This window comes from Rhea pennata, chromosome 2 (assembly GCF_028389875.1).
Source record: "Rhea pennata isolate bPtePen1 chromosome 2, bPtePen1.pri, whole genome shotgun sequence".
NCBI lineage: Eukaryota > Metazoa > Chordata > Aves > Rheiformes > Rheidae > Rhea > Rhea pennata.
The window spans coordinates 150,573,353-150,594,142 of record NC_084664.1 but is presented as its reverse complement, the minus strand read 5'-3'; the positions used below and the strand labels follow the sequence as shown (position 1 = coordinate 150,594,142).

Sequence of the window (20,790 nt, the reverse complement as noted above, 5' to 3'; positions counted from 1 at the left end):
CACTCCAGGCTGCTCAAGGAACTAGATTGCTGTGTTTGTACCAATCTGCCATGAAACCAGAGACCAATTACAACACTGAGGTTTGGATTTTTAAACCCAAAGGTGTGCAGTCTGAGCCTGTATTCAGTCTTCATCTAAAACACTTCATCATAATAGTGTCAATCTGTTAAAGCAATGAACATAAATAGGGTCTTTAGATGACTTTGATATCAAGTTTGGGAATATTTTAGGCAGGCCTTTTTCTAGAGTTTGACCCCATTGGGGAGGTACGGTATACACTGGACTTCTGCTGACTTCCCTCCACTTTTCTCTTTCCACTGTGATATACTCCTGAGCAGCATATCATAACAGTATCACCAAATCAAAGTAGTACTTGTTCACCTCTCTTCTCAGAGAAGCAGGAACACTCAATATCTTGTAGGACTGCAATTCTTAACTATACTTTCTCCTCATGTCCACCTAGCTGTGAAAAGCTGTGAAAGCTGATAATCTCTCTGCTGGTCAAGTCATTTCACTTTCATTTTACTTTTCATCTAAACACGTACAAACATGAATGAATACTTCTAACTGCCTGCACACTTTAACCTTCACCACTTAGGTCTCACTGGAAAGCATAAAAACTGTAGAACTAGGTTTTACAAAGCAGAAAATATAAAATGAAGGCAAGTGATTGTTTTACCTGCCCGCAGTCATAAGGAAAGTGGAAGTCTGCCTGTTCAGTTCTAGTCATTTGGTTTCTGTGCTGAAGCAATGAGAACTAGAAAACCCACAGTTTCCTCCCCTATAAGCAAGTCACATATAATTGTGTTTCTCACTCATATATGGACAAGCTGGGATGCATGCAAGCTTGGAATGAACGCATTCATGTCAAGGTCTATGTCATATTACTATGTGCATCCTAAAAAGGTTTCCTTTTCATTGAAGAACAAGCTGTCTTTGCTCATGTCCATCATTTAGAATTAATTATTTTTCTGCAACTCCATTGCAAAGATATTCTTCTGCTTACCAGATCAATGAATCACAGAATCACAGAGTAGCTGAAGTTGGCAGGCACCTCTGCAAATTGTCTAGTCCAACCCCGCTGTTCAAGCAGGGTCTGCTAGAACAGGTTACTCAGGACCACGTCCAGTCAGGTTTTGAGCATCTCCAAGGATGGAGCCTCCACAACCTCTTTGGGTAACCTGTACCATTGTATGGCCATCCTTGGAGTAAAAAAGTTGTTTCTTATGTTTTTGTTTAAATGGCATTTCCTGTATTTCAGAATACATTGGGACTGATGTCCTCTGTGGAAGGAAGAACACACCATCATAAATCTAAATGAAAGACTTCTATCATAACCAAGGAGAAAACCACTGTAACTTCAAAGTGCAGATCAGAAAACATAGAACAAATGTTGTTACAGACACCACTTGGCTGGATTAACATAGTAGTCAAAAACCTGTCAGCTCTCACGGACTTATGCCAAAAAATCAGTCTCAATAAAGGAAGTATTTTATACATAGGAAACTGAGGAAGGGGCAGTGTTAGGGAGGCCTGTGAAAAAGCAGTGTGATTTGTGTAAGGACACATGGAAAGGAGAGGTGAATGTTCCTTTGAAATGCCAAATTGGGTAAATACAGGTTAAATAGAACAAGTTCTACCACCACAGCTGTTACTGTTGTCGCTGCCACCCAAAAAGCTGGAGAGACAGCATGAGAAAGAGGGAAGGGGCTGCCTGGCTACAGGTCTGCCTCTGTGGAGGCACCTAGTGTCCCAAAGGGTTGAGGAGCACATAGCGCAATGGGCTGATGTCCCTTACAACCTAGCCACCACAGGCTCAAAAGAAAGCTGTGTGCGTCCTTGCTCCACTCTTGAGCTGTGTGTAGCAAAATAACCTTACTATATATTGGTACTGGTTCATGCTTTTTACCTCCTATGGCTGCCAGCATTGCAATCTACAGGTTATTGCACTGACAGAAGACATGATTCAGGGGAGTACTTTCTACTGTCTTGCAGAGGTCTGCTAAAATCCAGTGGCTGAACACTTAACTAGTGGATCCAATCAAATTGGAACTGATGCAAATTTTTAAACACTTAAAGTGAAGATCCTTTGGATTGGATTACCTAGCAATGGTTAAACTGTAACTGGATGATCTCTGCATGTTTGCAAAAACAGAAATGAAAGAAAAGGTAAGACTATAAAATGCAAGATCATGTGCTAACAACAAAAAGCTCTGCTAAAACCTGTAAACTTAGAGGATGAAAGCAACAGAGAGTAAAAAATAACTGAATATGCAGTAGCTGGACTTTCACTGACTATAAGCCATTGATGTCTGGAGACCACACAAAAACGAAAGGCAACCTTTGGTTGTTTCCAGTAATGATAGGGAATGATTCTTGCCATTGTCTATGACACTGGCAAGACCTCATGTCATGGTGTTCATGCCATCCTCATCCATGAAAGATAAGGACAAACTCAGAGAGACAAAGTGAAGAAGTGCTACACCAGTATGAGAAATGACAAGCCAGTCTCTTGAGCAGAGAGGAAAAGATACTGGCTAGTCTAGCCCGATGAAAACAGAAAGCAAGAGGAACATAACTGTTGTTTCAGGTGAGTAAACAGCAGAGGGCAAGAAAAGCTATTTAAGTGATGGTAGTTTGAGGAATTCTAAGCTAAAAATCAGACAAAGTTCTGGAGTAAAAGTTTGAAATTGTTAGTTGAGGTAAGAACTTACCTAGCATTTAGATAAGTGTGGTAAATGCATTAAAGGAGCTATGTGATATAGCTTCTGCAGGAGAACTGTTCCAGTCCCATGTTTTATAATTACATGAGTTACAATGATTTCTGTGAACAACCCTGGGAGAACTACAAGGAGTAAAGATTATCAATCTGGCTTTTAAATGCACTACATCAGGACTCATTGTCTTCCTAAAGTCCTGTTTTGTGTCAACTGAAAAAAAAAAAAGAGAGAGAGAGAGCTCGCAGTGTTGCCTATATTAAGTCATTTGCTGTTTTTATTAAGGCTTTCAGTGAACGTGGTTATACAGATATACAAAGTGAAGCCATCTAAGAAAGGATTCACTAAAAGTTCTATTAGTTTCCACATGAGACAAAGGTACATGCATCAGAGGGGTTTCTCTTACACATTAGAAAGGACATATGGTTTCTGTTAATGGACTAATAAATGCAATTAACCTTGTACTGCATTAATTTCTAAATGTGCAATTTGATGTGTGTATGCAGGAGGTTCTAAAAGTGTTTTAGTATTAAAAAAATATATCTGTAAGATAGAGCGGAGTCAGGCTCCATTGACACCAAACATTTAATGTAACTACAAAGTCAAATGCTGCTAACGTACTATACAATCTTAATTCCATTGTTAATGTTGAAATGATGCGAATGCAATGATGTTAATCAATGGATTAAGGTAACCTATATACATGGAACAAATATTATGGGGTATATAATCATATATAAATCACAAAAATGTGTTTTCTTGGTTTTAAGGTATAAACAGGTCACATTTGAGAGTTTTGTTCTAGAGTGCATTTCTTCCACCTAAGTCTGACATGTGCCTTCTTCACATGCCTGCCAAAACACAGAAGCTGTAAGCATGACAAGGAAGGTCCTATTTGTGAGACTGCTTCCTTCCTTCTGCAATAGAGTATCACTTGCTTTTAATTTTTACTGTGCAAGTTCACACTATTCCTTACAATAACGTGCCTGATTGGAGGGACAGGTACTTCCCTGGCCTGTCATTTTCTTCCAGTCAACACGAGAACACCACTGGTATATTCTCCTTCAGTACTGGAATAACTGAGTGAAATCCTATATCCTTTGTGATACACAAGAGCATTGAAAAATAGCTGGGGTTCTGCTCTGAAACCCCCCATCTAGTCCCTATCTACGCTAGCAGCGCATGCAGAGGCCAAAGCACAGGTTTGCATCCTTGCTAAATCATAGCATAGACATCAGGAGGGACTGTAAGGGCAGAGGATCACTCTGCAAGCTCCACGACCCAACACTGCATTTCACCTTTGGATGAAGTCTCTGCACGTCTGCACTTCAGCTGGGTTTCCTGCCTCCACTCATCCAGGCCAGGCCCAAGTCGCTGGTTTGTATGAATCTTCCAGCCCCTCATCTGAGAGCTCATTTTATAGAGTGATATATGATTTTTTAAATGTTATTTATTCAAATAAAATAAAGTATGTAATTACTAAAAAACATAAATCAAAATGAGACAGAAGCCAAAACAGACTATAGCCCTTTCAGTTCCCTGAAGTTGTCACGTTTGCTTAAGAAAAATGTTGCTTTGACCGTACCATATAAGCCAGTATGACCTTCACAGTCAGCTGGAGGCCACAAATTCCAATTCCAATTCCAATTAATATTCTGTTAAATTATGTATGTTTTTCTTAAAGAGGGACCTGTAAATCCAATAAGGTTTCATTTCAAGTGCCAGATGAAAAAGAAGAAATAGATCACCATCTACAGAGAAAATGAGTATCTTGGAAAGTTACTGATTGCCCCAAACTACATTAAATGATTTCCAAATGCATCTATGCTAAATGGGAACAGAGATTTTACTCAACATTTCTATGATTCTATGATTATTGTATTCATCTTTTAAACTCAGAAATGATTGCTCTCTGCCACAGATGCTTTAAAGACAAAGCACCATCCTATCTGCTTTAAATCCATCTTTATGTAAGCCATACAAACAAGGGCAAGTGCAGAGTCCTGCACCTAGGGAAGAATAACCCTCAGCAGCAGTACAAGCTGGGGGCTGACCTTCTGGAGAGCAGCTCTGCAGAGAAGGACCTGGGAGTGCTGGTGGATGACAAGTTGACCATGAGCCAGCAATGTGCCCTTGAGGCCAAGAAGGCCAATGGTATCCTGGGGTGCATTGGGAAGAGTGTTGCCAGCAGGTCGAGGGAGGTGATCCTCCACCTCTACTCAGCCCTGAGGAGGTCTCATCTCGAGTCCTGTGGCTCCCCAGTACAGGAGAGACATGGAGCTACTGGAGAGAGTCCAATGCAGGGCTACAAAGATGATCCGAGGGCTGGAGCACCTGCCCTATGAGGAACGGCTGCGAGAGCTGGGCCTCTTCAGCCTGGGGAAGAGAAGACTGAGGGGGGATCTTATCAATGTGTACAAGTACCTGAAGGGAGGGTATCAAGGGGACGGGGACAAACTCTTTTCAGTTGTTCCATGTGACAGGACAAGAGGCAATGGGCAGAAATTGAAGCACAGGAAGTTCTGCCTGAACGTGAGGGGGAATTTCTTCCCTGTGAGAGTGACGGAGCCCTGGCACAGGTTGCCCAGAGAGGTTGTGGAGTCTCCTTCTCTGGAGATCTTCAAGGCCTGCCTGGATGCAACCCTGTCTAACATGCTCTAGGTGACCCTGCTGAGCAGGGAGGTTGGACTAGATGATCTCCAGAGGTCCCTTCCAACCTTACGGATTCTATGATTCTATAAGATGTAGGTAATTACGTGTATATGAATTTAGAAGGATTACTCAATAGCATGAAGTTACTTACATGCTTAAATTCTTATAGGTTAATGAAGAACTTCATCACTGAGGAAGATGTATTAATAAAGACTCTAGCTAAGGATTAAATCTATTTAAAGGCTTTTACATTTGCAAAACTTTAGCCTGGGGATGGCTTCTTTGGTTGAGCTCAGCATTTTCCAATGCCCGATACATGATATGAACAGATACACAGCTTCTGCATAACCGCTTTTTATGAATAGGCCTTCTGTCAGTATGCTATCAAGGATCTTGTCTTGTTTGATTAGGCCTTGTTAGACATTCACAAGTAGATAAGCTTTGAAAAGATAAACATTGCAGAAACCCTTTTCTTCTGCTCTCTAAATTAAATGGGAATTTTCTTTTAAAATAATAAATAAAGAAAAAAATGGAGCCCACAGAAGTTCTGCCTGCTTTCCTGCATAGCTTGAGCCCATTGTTGGTCCATGTGTTTGCCATCTCTCATTCTTGGTAAAATTATCCCTATATGCACACAGAAAGCTCAGTGAACAGGTATTTATGTGCTCTGACAGTAAATTCAAACCATGACTTACTATTGCTTTAATAAGTCAGAGTATGTACCCTGATCCTTCTTCATTAAGCAACAGCATCAGCTTTGCTTTTACTTTGCAGTAGAATTAGATTAGAACAATACAGTTCTGTTTACAACATGCTTCAGTCTCTGGGTCAGGCCTGAACTTGAATTTGAAACATATGTTGCATGGATACTTTGGGAAGGTTTTAGATGGGCAACAAGACAAGAGCTGAAAGTGTCTTGCCATCACCTGTCATGAAGCAAGGTAGGCTCTGCAGGCAGCTGGCATATGGCTGCTCTTTAGACCGTGTGAATGACCACAGCTAGGCAGCTGTACTACTTCATTTCATGCCATGGCTACCTAGACACGTGGAGGCATGCTAAAGAACATGCCATGGTTCAGTCTATTCCTAGCCTTGGCTATCTAAGCACAGGATAAATGTTAGCAACTAGTTCTTCATTTGAATGTAATTACAATGTATTTTCTGAACAGAGTCCATGTGTAAGCAGGCTGTGCCTATATTAACTGCTGAAGCTACCACTGAAGGTATCTTCCTTCATATTTGTTGCAAAAGGTTTGTGGCCACTGAACACACACAGTCGTTGATGAAGTGTCCAAAATGTGTCTCTGACTGTTTCCATAGGTCTATGTTTCCACAGGTCACCTCATTTTCTGAGGTGGAATACTGATTTTTTACAAGAAAAGATACCATGTGCACACTGCAGCCTGTAAGCAAAGTGTCACAATGCCAGTCCACTGGGAGCTCAGCTCAGCCACTGTATGTTCAAGCACATTTTTCTCTCCATGTTTACTGTGTTTCTCCTAAGTGGTTTATGCAACCGCTTCTCCCTCCCCTCTTTGCCCGAGTAATGTGTTTCCCAAGAGTACTGTTACTACTGGCCTCATATAAACTCAGATGTTCCATATTCATCAGAAAAGAAATTGACATGAAGCACAAACATATTTTATGTGAAATTATGTAAAATACATTGTTTCAGCTGGTTTTGATTTACAGACTTAACACAAAAAGTCATGGGAAATTCTTAATATATTAGTTTGGAGGAGATCCAGCCGCTCTTTGGCCAAAGTGAATGCAAGCAACTATCGTTCAAAAACCACTATTTGAATCATTATGGTAGGTCCAAAGTATAGCACTTTATTGAAATCATAAAATGATTAGATACTGCCCCACCATGAGACATTTTTAAAGGATCTAGACTTTGCTGCATTGTAATAAAGCACAATGGCACAAAGGAAAAGCAACAAATCTCATTGCTTTGCACTTGTTGAGAGAAATATTATTTAACAAAGGCAACATAATAAAAGGGCAAATGCCTTATTTGTTTACCTTTGTCACATTTTTAAAAGCAAGGGAATCCTCTTTACCTTCCAAAAAGATTATCTGATGAGACATGCCACTCCACAGAATGAAAGTTTTAACAGTTCTAACATCTTATTTCCCTCAATGGGAGACTGAAAATCCACTTTCAATGTGCAAAGTCAGAGCTGCAGGACTAAGAGAGACACTTATGCACACAAACAAACATACAAACTGGGCCTGTCGTGCACAAAGTCTGTGTGTGATGCTCAGAGAGCACTCAATCTATTTGTCCCATCAATGTGCAGGCAGTGAGAACGGAGGAGCAGGTGGCTTGCACCAAGGTAACTGTTCTCCTGCATAACGCCAGCATTACACTGCCAGGCAGCATGATTTCTGGCACTAATGTGACCTGCTGGCCTTCCAATGTGTATTACTCCACATGCTTCCCCCAACTGTTTCCCTATTCAGATCCCTTAAGGACTGACATAAAACCACCACATTCAAAATATGTCCACTTTGGTTTCTGCCCTCCAAGTTCTTAAGAAATTGAACTGCATGTACTTTGGGTGCTGGGATGAGTTACAATGTTGGCATTTCATGATTCTCAATGAGCTAGGGTAAAATTATAGCCCAGATTAAGATAGTGTAGTTAAGGGAAGCATGCTCTTGCCCTTTACTTTCTTTGTAAAGATCGAGGTTTTGAAATCAAAAGATTTCAAATGTTCTTGGGCTTTCATTCGGAAACGGATGCATTTCTAGTTCTTAAATTTGCTTGAAAAGCTGGACAATGTGAAATGAGTGGTACTGCCAACCAATGCATCAGCTATACAAACCAGCCCAGCTGAGTCTGCACTCAAGTGCCTTAGGAAATATTCACACAAGTCTTCCCACAACAGGACTGAGTGGATGATAATCCCTCGTTATTAGCTAGTGACAAACCAGTGATAATATCAGCCACTACAACTAAATGAACAAGACATCACGCCATGCCTCCATGAGACCTAAGAGTAATTTGAGTTGAAAGGGATGCCTAGAGGTCATCTGGCCCAATCTTCACTCAAAGCAGGTCCAGGTAGAGCAGGTTATTCAGGGCATCCAGTCAAGATATGAATATCTCAAAGGGCAGAAACCCCCAGCTTCTCTGGGCACTTGTTCCAGTTTTTGATCACCTTCATTGTGAAAAACCGTTTCCTAACATCTAACCAGAAATTCCCTTGCAACTTGTGCTCACTGCCTCTTGTCCTATCTCTGTGCACCTTTGAGATGAGTCTTGCCTTGTCTTCTCTACACTCTCCCATTTAAGTAGCTGTAGACAGCAGTAAGATCCCCTGATCCTTCTCTTCTCTGGGCTGAACAAATCCAGCCCTGGGCATGTACATAATGTGCTCTAGCCTCAGCATCATCTGTGGGGTCCTCTATGGGACTTGCTTCAGTATGCCAGGGCCTTTCTTGTGCTGGTGAGCAGAAAACTTGGCACAGTATTCCAGGTGCAGTCTAAGTGCTAGACTTAGGTGCAGACAAGTGCTGAATTTGATCTTGTACCACAACACCCTTTTACTGTTTATTTAGATGAATGCATAATTTTGTACAAATCAAGGTTTAGATAATAAATGTTTAATAAGCCTTTTTTTCTTTCTTTTGTTCAGTGTACTTTCCAGAACCTATTTTCATCATCTCTTCTAATTAGACAAGCAGCAGTATGATCCCAATGCTTCCTGTTACGGGAAAAAAAAAAAAAAAAAAAAAAAAAAAAAGATTTTTCTGAACATAAAGGGCACAAAGATCTACTTATTAATTTAACCTCGTCTCTTTCTACCATTTCCCAAAAGACTCCAAAGGTCTGTGTTTGTATGACACAAATGATGTTAATTTTGAAAATACTTTCATTATCCATGACATTTCTTTAAGCTTCTAGCCGCAAATTATTCTCAAAATGGTATTTGTACAATTTCTTTAGGGATTTTTACATGTTTATGCTACTTTTAGCTTCTTCACATCATAATCTTCCTCTATTTGCACTGGCCAAACAGCAGTTTAAGCTGGGAGTTGTTCTAAAAATAAATTAATTTTAGCTAGAAGAAAGTGTAAGTTAATTACATCCTGAGCATCAGGAAACAATTAACAGCTTTCTGTTATATCATCCTGATCTCTAAGCCACACAATTACTGCAGAAAAGGATGTATGATTATCAAGAGAAGGATCTTTTTTTGTAAGAAATGAAAGGAAATTATTCTATATACTGACAATTAGTGCTATAAATAATGCTTAGCTAATACCTTTTCAGGACTCATTTACAGTCCTAACTTTGAGTGATGTGATGGCTATGCGCTGTCAGATTCCCTTTCCAAAGTGTATGAATTTAAGTGCTGGACTCTGATTCCACAGACAAGCACTCACAACTTCAGCTTCTTCTGAATATTCTGCAGCATTCATTTGAATTAAATTAAAAGCCATTGTTTTTATGGACCGTATGACAATTATGCCTTGAGTTCAGTTTGCCTGTTACGTCAGAGCTGAGAATGGGTTGTGAAAACACAAAGGCACCCACAGGCCTGCTTTACACAGCCCAAGTGCTTTGAAGACATAAGGAACAATGTGAAGAGCAGCAGATACAATACATGAACACTTCTTTTAACTCCTGCCAATAAACTCATTTGGTCCAACATGCAAGAAAGTGGCGCGAACACAGAGACAACAGATCGCACAACAGTTCAGCTGAACAATAATGGAAACAGTATGGCAATACCCCAGTGCTAGCTATAATCCTTAACATGAAGATCAATGAAATAAACCCATATAAAAAAACACATTTAAAGGTCAAAGGCCTTAACTGCAGATGTATTTCTAGGAGAAGGAAGAATTTGCCCAAACCATGTAGATTGTGTAACATCCATAAAGGATGTTATGATAGTATTAACGCTGCTTATCAGCAGAAGAACTTTGGTCTATGCAAACTCCTCCTGCAACGCACCTCTCAAGACAGCTGTACTTCTCCCCCAGAAAGTTCTAATTCTGTTCCAAGTCTTCCTTCTCCTGTATCTTACACCTCAAGGCTTCTTCCATGCTCTGGCCTTGACAAACAAAGCTGTGTCTGCCTCTTATCTATCTAGAACACTCCTGGAAAGACAATTCTTTTGGCTCTTGATCTCAATCATGTTGCCCTTTTCCCTGATTCCTTCCACTGCCTCCCCCTCTTCCATCACATCAAACACAGTATTACTGTGCTTATCTTCACTTTCAGGCTTCCCAATAACCATCTCCCACGTTTGCTATCATCCTTTCTCAAGAGGTGTTGGCTTTTCCTGTGACTGGCCATTTAGGTCCAGGTGGGCCATTTGGTTTCAAATCTTCAAGCAGGCAGCTTTGTGCTTGCTGCCTGAGCATGCAGGAGGGATGTTCATGAAAACACCCACAGACTTATCAGCACGTAGTCACTCAAATCCTGTGCAGCACTCTTATATTCTCTACCAAAAAAATCTTGATAATTAAGCAGATGTGCTGAAGCTGCACTTCTGTCACAGAGACTAGTACTGTTTCAAAACAGTCATGTTACTTCTGTGTCTGCCTGTATCCATTTTCTATCTCTCTGTTTTACAACTAGACTATAAACAATTTGGGAGCAAGGCCATCTTTTCATCCTCCATATAGTGCCTTGCTACAATCTGGGATGTAATCTTGGGGTTTCTCACTATAAATTGGTTTTTTGTTCTCTGTACTAAAGACCAACAGCACGTGGCTTTTGGCTGCCCACTGATGAGACAGACCAAAGGGTGTGTGTCCAGAAGGAATGCCAGTGCAAAATGCAAACGAAGTGTGAAAAGCAGGAGGGAGCAGCCTGCAGTTAGAGCCACCGTATCAGAAAACCACAGACTCAAACTGCACCTCAGTGCAATGGCATAAGCCGGCACGGTCCCCGTTCCCCCGCCTGCACTGCACTGCTGAAAGCCTTTAAGTGGTCATGCGGTAAATTGGTTTGTAAAACTGACCCAACTGAAATATCATCCATCACCAAGTCCTGCCAGATCACTTCCCCAAACCCAAAAACCGCAAGGTCCCCACAGACGCCTCTGGCAGTCCAAAGGAAGGGGAAGCTCACAGAGTGGGATCAGCACACAGGAGGGATCAGCAGGTGGAAACACGTGGGTTTGGGGGTGCACAGCAGAGAGGACTGCTTCTTCCATTGGTAGGACTAGCTTGACGTTTTAGCCAAACTGTGGCCTTCAAAACCATCAGCTGCTCTCCACTCTTCTGCCCTCAAGCCCACCTGGCTCCCTTCACAACAGCATTTCGAAGGAACAGCCAGGCCGAGGGACAGAGACACGGACGTAACGGGAAGCAGATCTACTGACAACCATTTCCTGAGGAGCGGGGATAAAATTTCAGCAGAAATAACTGCTTTGAAAGCATTTTACAACCCTATCAGTGGTGGACTGCCCCAGCACACCGCACTGGCGGAGGGCAAGGGGGCATGGCTTCTTCCTGCAGTGGAGAGCTGTCTGCAGCAGATACCTGCTCATTCTGCAAGTGGCCCAGGAATGTGGCTGTGACAAAACCTCTCATGAATTAACACATCTCCTCAGTCTTAGGCTTGCACGGACACAGCTGGGCTGCTTTTGGTGTTGGAGCTGATTAAGTTGTATTTGGCTCAGATATCTCTGCCCGACAGTTCCCTGAACACAGTGCATGTCATAAGGACTCTGGCTTCTTTGCAACTTTCTCAGGCATTTTGCTCAAGTTATACAGCCTTTTCTGACTGAATAAACCAGAGTGTAGAGCAGGACTCAGACTGCTTATTTGTGCTAAATCCATGACATAATAGGCTTTAACATGATACGTTACTTCTTTGGTGAACAGGTTCAATTTAACTTTGGTCTAGAATTATCCCTTTATTTCTCTTCTCCATCTCTTTTTGCAAACAAAGGCTTACAGGGCTTCAGAAGTGGTAGCTGTCAGTGACACATCTTCTACCAATTCAAATAACAGCATTTTTCAGTTGCCGCTCTAGGCTGCCATCTTGTTTCTTACCAAATTTCCACCTAGCTGGCTAACTCCAATTAGTCTCTGAACTCCTTTGAGTTCACAGGTATCTCTATAATCCAAGGAAGCCTGTGAGTCTTTCTCTGTGCTTCCATGAAACCTTTTTCTGTCTCAGTGCTTCAGAGTTTTCCAAAAATAAAGGAGCATGGTTGCACATTGTTATACTTCCACTGCTGGTACACAGCACTTTCCTAGCAGTGTGTGACTGATTGGGTATAAATATTTTAACTGTCTTTAATTCTGAGATCAACTTTATTTCTGCTGCTGTGAGAAACAGAGACAAAAATCACAATACAGTCATTTCTCTTTAAGCCCACTGGAGAAATGTGGGATTCAAGGCAAAGCTCAAATCCCTAAACTGTTAAAAAAAGGAAAGGAAAGGAAAGGGGAAAGGGGAAAGGGGAAAGGGGAAAGGGGAAAGGGGAAAGCGGAAAGGGGAAGGGAAGGATGACTGTTGTATTGATATTTATGAAACCTATTATAAAATCCCCTCTCAGTTTTCCTTCTGCTGGTTGGTTAAGCCAAACTGCCTTTGTAAACTGTCTCTCCATTCTATTTTTAATACTAGTAGTCTTAGTCATACCAGTGTAACTAAGGATCTTTGTGAGACTACGCGTAAATAGTTTTAAGCTGTATTTAAAAGCCAGTGGTTTTTAATGGTTTAAAATATATAGTTTATATGTCCTGTTCCTGCTTAAGAAAAAAAAAAACCCATGACCAATGTGAAGTGCACACTTCTGCACTCTACAAATGCCAGTGCTTCTGCTGAGATTTTAAGTTTTGCAGTCTCTGTCATTACTCAGCTTAGAAACTTAATGTAATTTCTCTTTAAGCTGCTTCTGTACCTTAATAATTTCTGTGGCATTTTTACTGGGTGTATGCTTCTTAGGAAGCCAGTACAAAAGCTGCTAATTCTTGCTTTTTACTGAGCCTTTCATCCCCTTCACCAATTCTTCACCAGCCTAATCTCTTCCCACAGAAGTTTATTTTGAATACATGACTATTAACTCCTGCCTTGAAGACAGAAAAAAATGTGTCTGCCAGCTAGCAAAAATGTTCACACAAACCTGTTCTGCCAGGGAGAAAGAGGCAAAAGAATCAACATAGCTGCAAGACAGGGCTACTAAAAGCAGAGTAAGTGGCCAGAAAGGCAGAAGGGGCCTGGTGCTGCAGGAGGGGATATCTCCTTCTGAGAGAGGACCCCAAGCCACAGGGTACCAACCAAGCCTATGCTCAGTGCCTGGATACTTAGTTATGGGAACAAAAAGAGGAACTTAATCAGACACTGGACTGCAAAGAGGCTTTCTTTTGCTGCTGTCACTACACCATTTAAGTTCTTAATTTTTATACTGTGGAAAGCACTGAAATTCTTAAATTTCACACTGTAAAAAGTACTGGAATCTACAGATAACTAAGAAATGCCTCAGTTAAAATATGGCGCACAGACTACTCCCTAGACCTTGTCCATATATTCAATAGTAAAAGCTAGTTGACCTCCCTCCTGGTTTCAGTTTGGTCTCTCACTCCACTCATGTGACTTCGGAAGGAGAAAAGAGGAGTCACTTTCCCGAGCACCTTAGCCAGCGCTCCCTGCCCATCCCCACTGCACTGTACAAATTCTGCCTCTCCACGCACCACAGGTATTTGTCACTGCATTTTTAGGATGCCGCTTTTGGGCTCTGTGTCTGATCTCCCAAACCAGAAATTCAAATTCCAACAGATCTCGCTGCAACTCTGAACCAACTGGCTCATAGTGCAAGAGTTGTGCTGCAAGAGTTTCATTTTTCTACCGAGCATACTGCAGGAATTTGATAAATAGCTCAAATTCCTAGGTGCTATCATCGCACAAATAGTAAATAAAAGCAACCAGTGATGGGAGTACTTCTCTGTCAGGTTGCCAGTGTATGGCCACCGCCCCCACAGAAGCACAGCGTGCATGAGTGCAAAACACAGCAGAGCTAGACTCCCCGGGTCGGACCAATTCTGCCTTCTCTGCATAAGCATCAGTATCCAAACAGCTTCCTTTAGATCTGTTCATGGGCAGTTCCTCTAACATAAAATAAAAAATATTCCTCTATGTGCTTCTCACATGCAGTATCCTGTGCCTGCCTGCTAATCTCTGCTAATCTGAGCCAGGTTAAGAATTCACTTCATCTGAAATGCAATACACAAAATATATAATGCAAACCACTCCTACAATATCCGCCTTGTTATGTATATAGAGGAAAAGTGAATACTATTTGCACATGCACTATTAACTAATTTATCTCTGAGCTGCACTTCAGGAAAGCTACTAACTGGAAAGACTAAATCATTAGAACATGTAGCTTAAAGAAAAGAATTGAGCAAAGCAAAAGCCTTATTTCTTGATTTCCAGAAATGCTGAATAACTATACATTTTACTGAAGGGCATGGGAACTGGAGGTTCCCAGCCCCTTTCATAATCAAACTGCAAGTCATAGCTATGACTTGCAAGTCATACACACATACATATGTGTACATATATATATACATGCACACACACACACGCACTTATATGCATATTTATGAGACGTGATGTCATTATAATTAGTACAAACACATGAGAAGGCACATCAGCTAAAAGTATTGTAACAGGATAGAGTTAGCAGGAAACTTTTTGGTTTGGAACACATCAGTTTGCAACTTTAGCAACTCCCACTTTGGAAATCTTTTCTTTCAGTGTATTATTTTGGTGCAATTTTGACTGAGAAGATTGCCAATTTTTCAGTTGTTTAATTTTAGGAAACAAATTAATGAAAGTGAAATGACTTGTGCAGAGAGCACTGGAGCTATTTGTTCCACAAATATCTGATGACACAATCCCTGATGTCCTATCTGCCTTAAAGAAGTAGGCAGACTTCTTTTCTCCAGCGGGATGAACGGAAACAAGTCTTTCAGGGTTAGTTTTCAACCCAATCAATGAACTCTTTGCTAATGGAAACATAATTACTAGCAGAGAAGTAAGGAAGAGGCAAGAACATGGTGCAAGGGGTAGAAAGGCACATTAGCCCTTTAGATAGAAGTACAACATTAGATTGGCTTAAGCAGCTCATGAAAACTCAACTTAATGAATTCTGTCTCTAAAAACTGCATGCAAGTTTGTTTAATATCTGAAGACCAGTTAAGATCTCAATCTAGAGGAAGAGATCTCTGGACAACTCCATAGCTTAAATCCTCATGTTCCTTTTAATGTGTAAGTCCACACACTGTAGTGTGGCATCACTAGAGCGTTAATATAGTTTTAAATGCAGTGATAATATTTAATGAATTATGTAACTATATAGTTAATGTATCTCTACAGTATAGTAATACATTAATGCTAAGGTTCTCTTGATTACATTTCTTGAGAAACTGTTATTGTTCTGTGCAATTAGTTCTTCGTAGCTTAGGATACCAATGAACATTTGAACCCAACTACTGTGAAAAAGCCTGAAATTTATGGACCTGTAGGTGCTATCACCATTCAAAAGTTAATGATTCTGAAAGTTATGCATTCCAGGTTATTAAGAAGTTTTCTTAAAGTGATAATCTTCCTGAAGTGGGACCTCTGGAAGAGCAGTGAAAACTGTTCTTATTTTTCCTCTTGCAGTATCATGATTTATAACTGTTTGCAATACAAAGCCTCCTTTGTAAGATTAAACTCTTTGATAAAGACATTGATAGTAAGGCAGACAAATTTCTGTTGAACTGTACCTTGCATTTTGTCACTTAGGGAAAGCAAGTGAGAAAAAGCTTTAAGAAACATGCTTCTTTTTTCCCTAAGATGAAATAAAGTGCTGAATTGTCTCTGCTATTCTAATAAAAATATGGGTCTAAAAGATCTTCTAATTTTTTACTAAGCTGTTTAACAGCAGTGTGAATTAGGAAAAATGTTTCCTGAAAAGACTGGTGATAAAGAGGTATCCAACAGCTTGCAGAGAAAGAAACATTAAATGTCACTGAATATACACAAACTCCAGAAAACACCATCATACGCCCAGTGACAAATTCTGTTTAAAAAAAAAGTGATCTTTTAGTATTGTTGTCTGATCAACTAAAGCCCAAAGACTCTCTGACTGACTAGGCACATTTCATGCAAGAAGTCAAGGACTCTTGGAAGATACAACAGGTTGCAGCAACAATTTGGCACCAAGAAGCAGTTAGTAAAAGAGTAAGATATCAGATAGCCCCGACCTACATAATAGGCAGACAGCTAGTATAGAAAAACATAAAGAAATGCCCACTGAAACTGCTTTTGCTTGCCAGGGGCAAGATCACCTGTCACTAAATGATGCCAGCAGGAGCAACCCATGGCCCATGGAGTCTCTGCTTGTAGCCATCCTCCAAAGAAAGACAGACCTCCCCCCCTGCAGCTGCAGGCCCTCTGGAGCAGCACCCAAGCAAGGAGGAGCTGGGATTTTGGGTCGCTGTGGGGCAGCCAGACTCTGAGTGGCTTGGCCCCTTGCAGAGCCGTCAGTGCCCAGAGAGCCCTGCTGCTGCAGGGTCGAGATCCCGGTTGTTCCCTTGCTCTCCCTAGTCTTCTGCATGGCAGCAAGAAGCTGCTAAGGGGTCTGCTCTCCCATGACTCATTGCTTTGGTCAAGGTAAGTCTTCAGCTTTGTTTTATGATCAATTAAATGTCCTTCCAAGAGGCAACTTTTTGAAATCTATACTTCAAAAATTACGTTTCCATTAATCAAAAGTAAGAATGGTAGGTTTCTGCCTAGCTAGCTACTAACTTTAGAGGCAAAGTACACTACTGGACCCAAAATATCAGCATATTATCTAAATTATAGCCCAAGGTCTTATTTATTTTCCATAAATTGCCCCATCTTCGTGCACTACGCACCAGGATTTACATCATGGCCTTATCTCTCACAGAGTCCTGATGCCTGAAGTTGCTGGGAGAAAGCACAGTGACAAGAGGGAAAGCACCCAGCTCCCTCAGGGTGGCCATGGCCAACAGAGTGTACATGGGAGCAGAGGTTTCCCAACCTTGCAAAGGAGAAATGCAGCTCATAAGCAACCAAGGCATGGCCACATGAGAGTGAAAAGCTCCTTCAGCCTCCTCTTCTCCCTCTCCTGGCCAGTTTGCACTTGCCTGGGTGGGAAAAGGGGGAACAGAGCCACCGTTCCCACCACAGCACTGTCCATGTGTAAAACCAAGGTTCACCAAGAGGAGGACTTCAGCCCTCATTGCATGAAGAGATCCCTGTCCAACAGGCCACATGTGCAATGCAGAGGTTGCAGCAATGGGGAGTGTGGGGGGGCTCTGAGCAACAAGAACTTTGTAAGGAATTTTAATCAAGCAAGCATTGTTAAGTATTTGAGTTTAGACATACATTTGGGCTAGTGCAATAGGGCTTCAAATACCCACATTTCATTGTCTTTGCAGAAGCAACACCGTCGTCATGGTTTCATTTTATGCTTTTACTGCTGAGCTTCATCACAGAGTATGTAACACCTGCCCATCTCCGCTTTCCCTCACACACATACGTAATCACCTGTCTCGCTATGTCATTTCCACTGAGGCCTTATCTAGCATTCAAAGCATCACTAAGAACAGCACATTTCCTTGAATGCATGTGTGTGCCAGTTTTCTATCATCTGTTTGCCTGCCCCAAAGGCTTCTGAGATAGCCTGCCTTTGATCCTGAAAACCCTCTAAGGTTTCATTTAGCATTAACAGTGATACACTTATCTTGGACCGGGGGGGGGGGGGGGGGGGGGAGCACTTCTAATACCCCATTGGCTAAAGCTTGTCTCTCGGCAATTCTTTTTTCTTTTTCCTTTTTTTTTTTTTAACCATTTATTTTTCAGCTCTTACTATCTGAAAAAATGGAGAAAACTAAACTTTTGCGCAGAACATCCACAACAGAGAAGCAGAACAAAGCTAACAGAATTGGTGGAAGTGAGACAATTTAGGGTACAGTTTTGCAAGACATTTCCAGCTGATCCAACAGCTCACTGCTGCCAAAAACGAGAAGTCCTGTTTTCTCGCCATTACCTCTTCTTCCTGCTGTTGCCTCTCCACTTCCACCACTTACCTTATGTGGATTCTGGCAGTCAACAGATCCCTCTGGGAACGGAGAGATCCCAACAACCCTACAGAGAAACTAACATAGCCCTAGATTCAAGCTCTCTTGCCAAACTGGCACACTGAATCTGCTTGGAGAGGCCCCAAAAGTATGTGAGCTAGTGCTACAGAGGACATGGGGCTACACAGCCAGGAGCAGGGTGCAGGGAGATGAAAGCGGGGAGCAAGAGCTCCTCTCAGCAGAAGTCAGCCATTACACAGGCTGAGCTGCTTGTGAAACCACAGCCCAAGAAGATCTAGGCCACTTCCTACAGCTTCACAAAGGAAATGTCCATAGATAACTTCATGAAATAAGGAATAATTATTTTGTATCTGTAGATCATCCTGCCTCAAAATAGCACCATGTTTAATTATCATCATAAATATGAAGGACTATTTACAAATGTCATTCTTTATTGTGATACTAATTAGCTGATTCCAGGAGCCAAATTTGTTGACGTTTTCTCAAGCTTTTCCTTAGCGAAAAATTGCAAAGCTTTTGCTTTTACATTTGGCTATGAGATACATAGAATGATTTAGCATGATCTTAATAACAGTTTTGTATTAGCTTTGAATATTCAACTTCTAGTGAAAAAAAAGTAGAAACAGCAGGTTCTTATCAGACACTTCAGCTAACATCTCAGCAGCAAGTCCATGATGGACTGCCTGTATGTTCATGCACCCTTTCACCCAGTAGTTCCAGGCTACTTTTATGAAAAAGCTCAAGATTAGAGCAGATACTGGTTTAGAGCTGCAACTGGAGCCTCACCACGAAAACAGTGCTGCCTACCCGAACACAGATATCTGGCACCACAGAGGCCAATGGCTCCTACCATGTGGCGTCACTAATAACAGGGCAGTACCTGTACTAGCAATGGTCATGGCGGCTCCCAAATCAAGCAATATTTCTGTCATTTGGAAGCACTTGTCTAGTATTTGTGCAAAAAGCTCCAAGAAAATTCTAGCAAAAACTACTGGTAAAGTATTTCCATAATCTTTCCAGTTATGCATATAGCACATGCATAGATATGTATACAGCACAACAGCAATAATAGTTTTTTTTTTTTTTCCTTTCTGAATCATAGGAAGTTAGGTTAACAAACTGAAAGCCTTAAAATGTCTTTGCTCATGTGCACTGCCTGGGTACAGACGGTACACTAAATACATGACAGAAATTAAAGATTAACTGAGTCAGGCATCCTTGTTAACAGTTTCTGTGCTGCACACAACTCCAGTCACCCAGGGCTGCGCTGACAGCAGGGATCCCCTTCCATCTGCTGGGAAGTTGGGACCAGCTGATGCAAAACAGCAAGCCCTGAGAAAAAGGAGGACCTCGCCGGGGCCAGCGTCCTGCGGCACTGCAGGAGCCGGGGCCGGGGCTGCCTGGGACGTGCCCGTGCAGGCGCATCGCGCTGCATTCTGCCTCCCGCTCGCCGAAATGCTGCATTTACCGCTGGCGGCTTTTTCTCCTCGGAGATGCCAGCGCGTTTCGGGGCGCTGCCTCGGGTGCCGCTAGCGGTCCCCCGTGCTCCGCCGCCGCCCCGGGCCACCCCGCCAGCCCCGGCCGCGGGGCCCGAGCCTACCGCAGCTGCTCGCCGGTGAGCAGGACCTCGGCCATGTGCTCCAGCTCGGCCGCCTTCTGCTGCATGCTGCTCATGCCCTCCTCCATCGCCGCCGGCCTGCGGGCACACACAGCCGTCAGCGGCCGCGCCGCGCCGCGCCGCCGCGCCGGGCCGCTGCCGGCTGCCAGCCGCGGCGGGCAGCGGGCGCCCGGCTCCCGCGGCTGCGGGGCTCCGCGGGGGGCAGCGGCCGCCTCCGCCGCCGCCGCCGCTCTCGCTCACCTGAGCGGGGCGGGCCGGGCCGGGCCGCTCCCCGCCGCCGCCCCCCCGCGCCGCTGCTCCTTGTCACGGGCGGGGAGCGGAGCCGGCGGCCGCAGCCGCGCTCGCCGCCGCCGCAGCAGCGGCCCCCCCCGGCTGGCGCACGGCAGCGGAGGCGGCGAGCCGCGGGGCCGGGGCCACCCCCGCCGCCGCCGCCGCCGGGGCGCCCCGCAGCCCGCGGCGCCTCTCCCCGGCGATGCAGGGAGCTCTGGGGGGTTCGTCTACCCCTCCCTCCCTCCCTCGCGTCGCCAGCCGCCGGCGGGGCACGATCCGCGCCGCGCCGCGCCGCGCTCCTCGCCGCGTTTCGTCTTCGCAGCGCCCGCCTGCCGGGGAAGGAACGAGCAAGGTCGTGAGCGCTGCTTGTCAACATGTTTGATGGAAAAAAACGCCTCACCTTAAAAAAAAAAAAAAGAAAAAAAAAGAAAGGCAGCATCT

General features: G+C 43.1%; 1 protein-coding gene across 1 annotated transcript in view; it reads right to left on the bottom strand.

The window, feature by feature from the left end:
- DEPTOR (DEP domain containing MTOR interacting protein) overlaps positions 1-20,398 on the bottom strand; it is a 74,271-nt gene extending 53,873 nt beyond the window's left edge. Inside the window, exons 1-2 of the mRNA XM_062570574.1 lie at positions 20,320-20,398; positions 20,062-20,157 (exon numbers count right to left, since the gene is read on the bottom strand). Coding sequence (XP_062426558.1) covers positions 20,062-20,147 — 86 coding nt within the window. The 5' untranslated portion in view covers positions 20,148-20,157; positions 20,320-20,398. The remainder of the gene's footprint in view (positions 1-20,061; positions 20,158-20,319) is intronic.
- Positions 20,399-20,790: the final 392 nt, after the last annotated feature.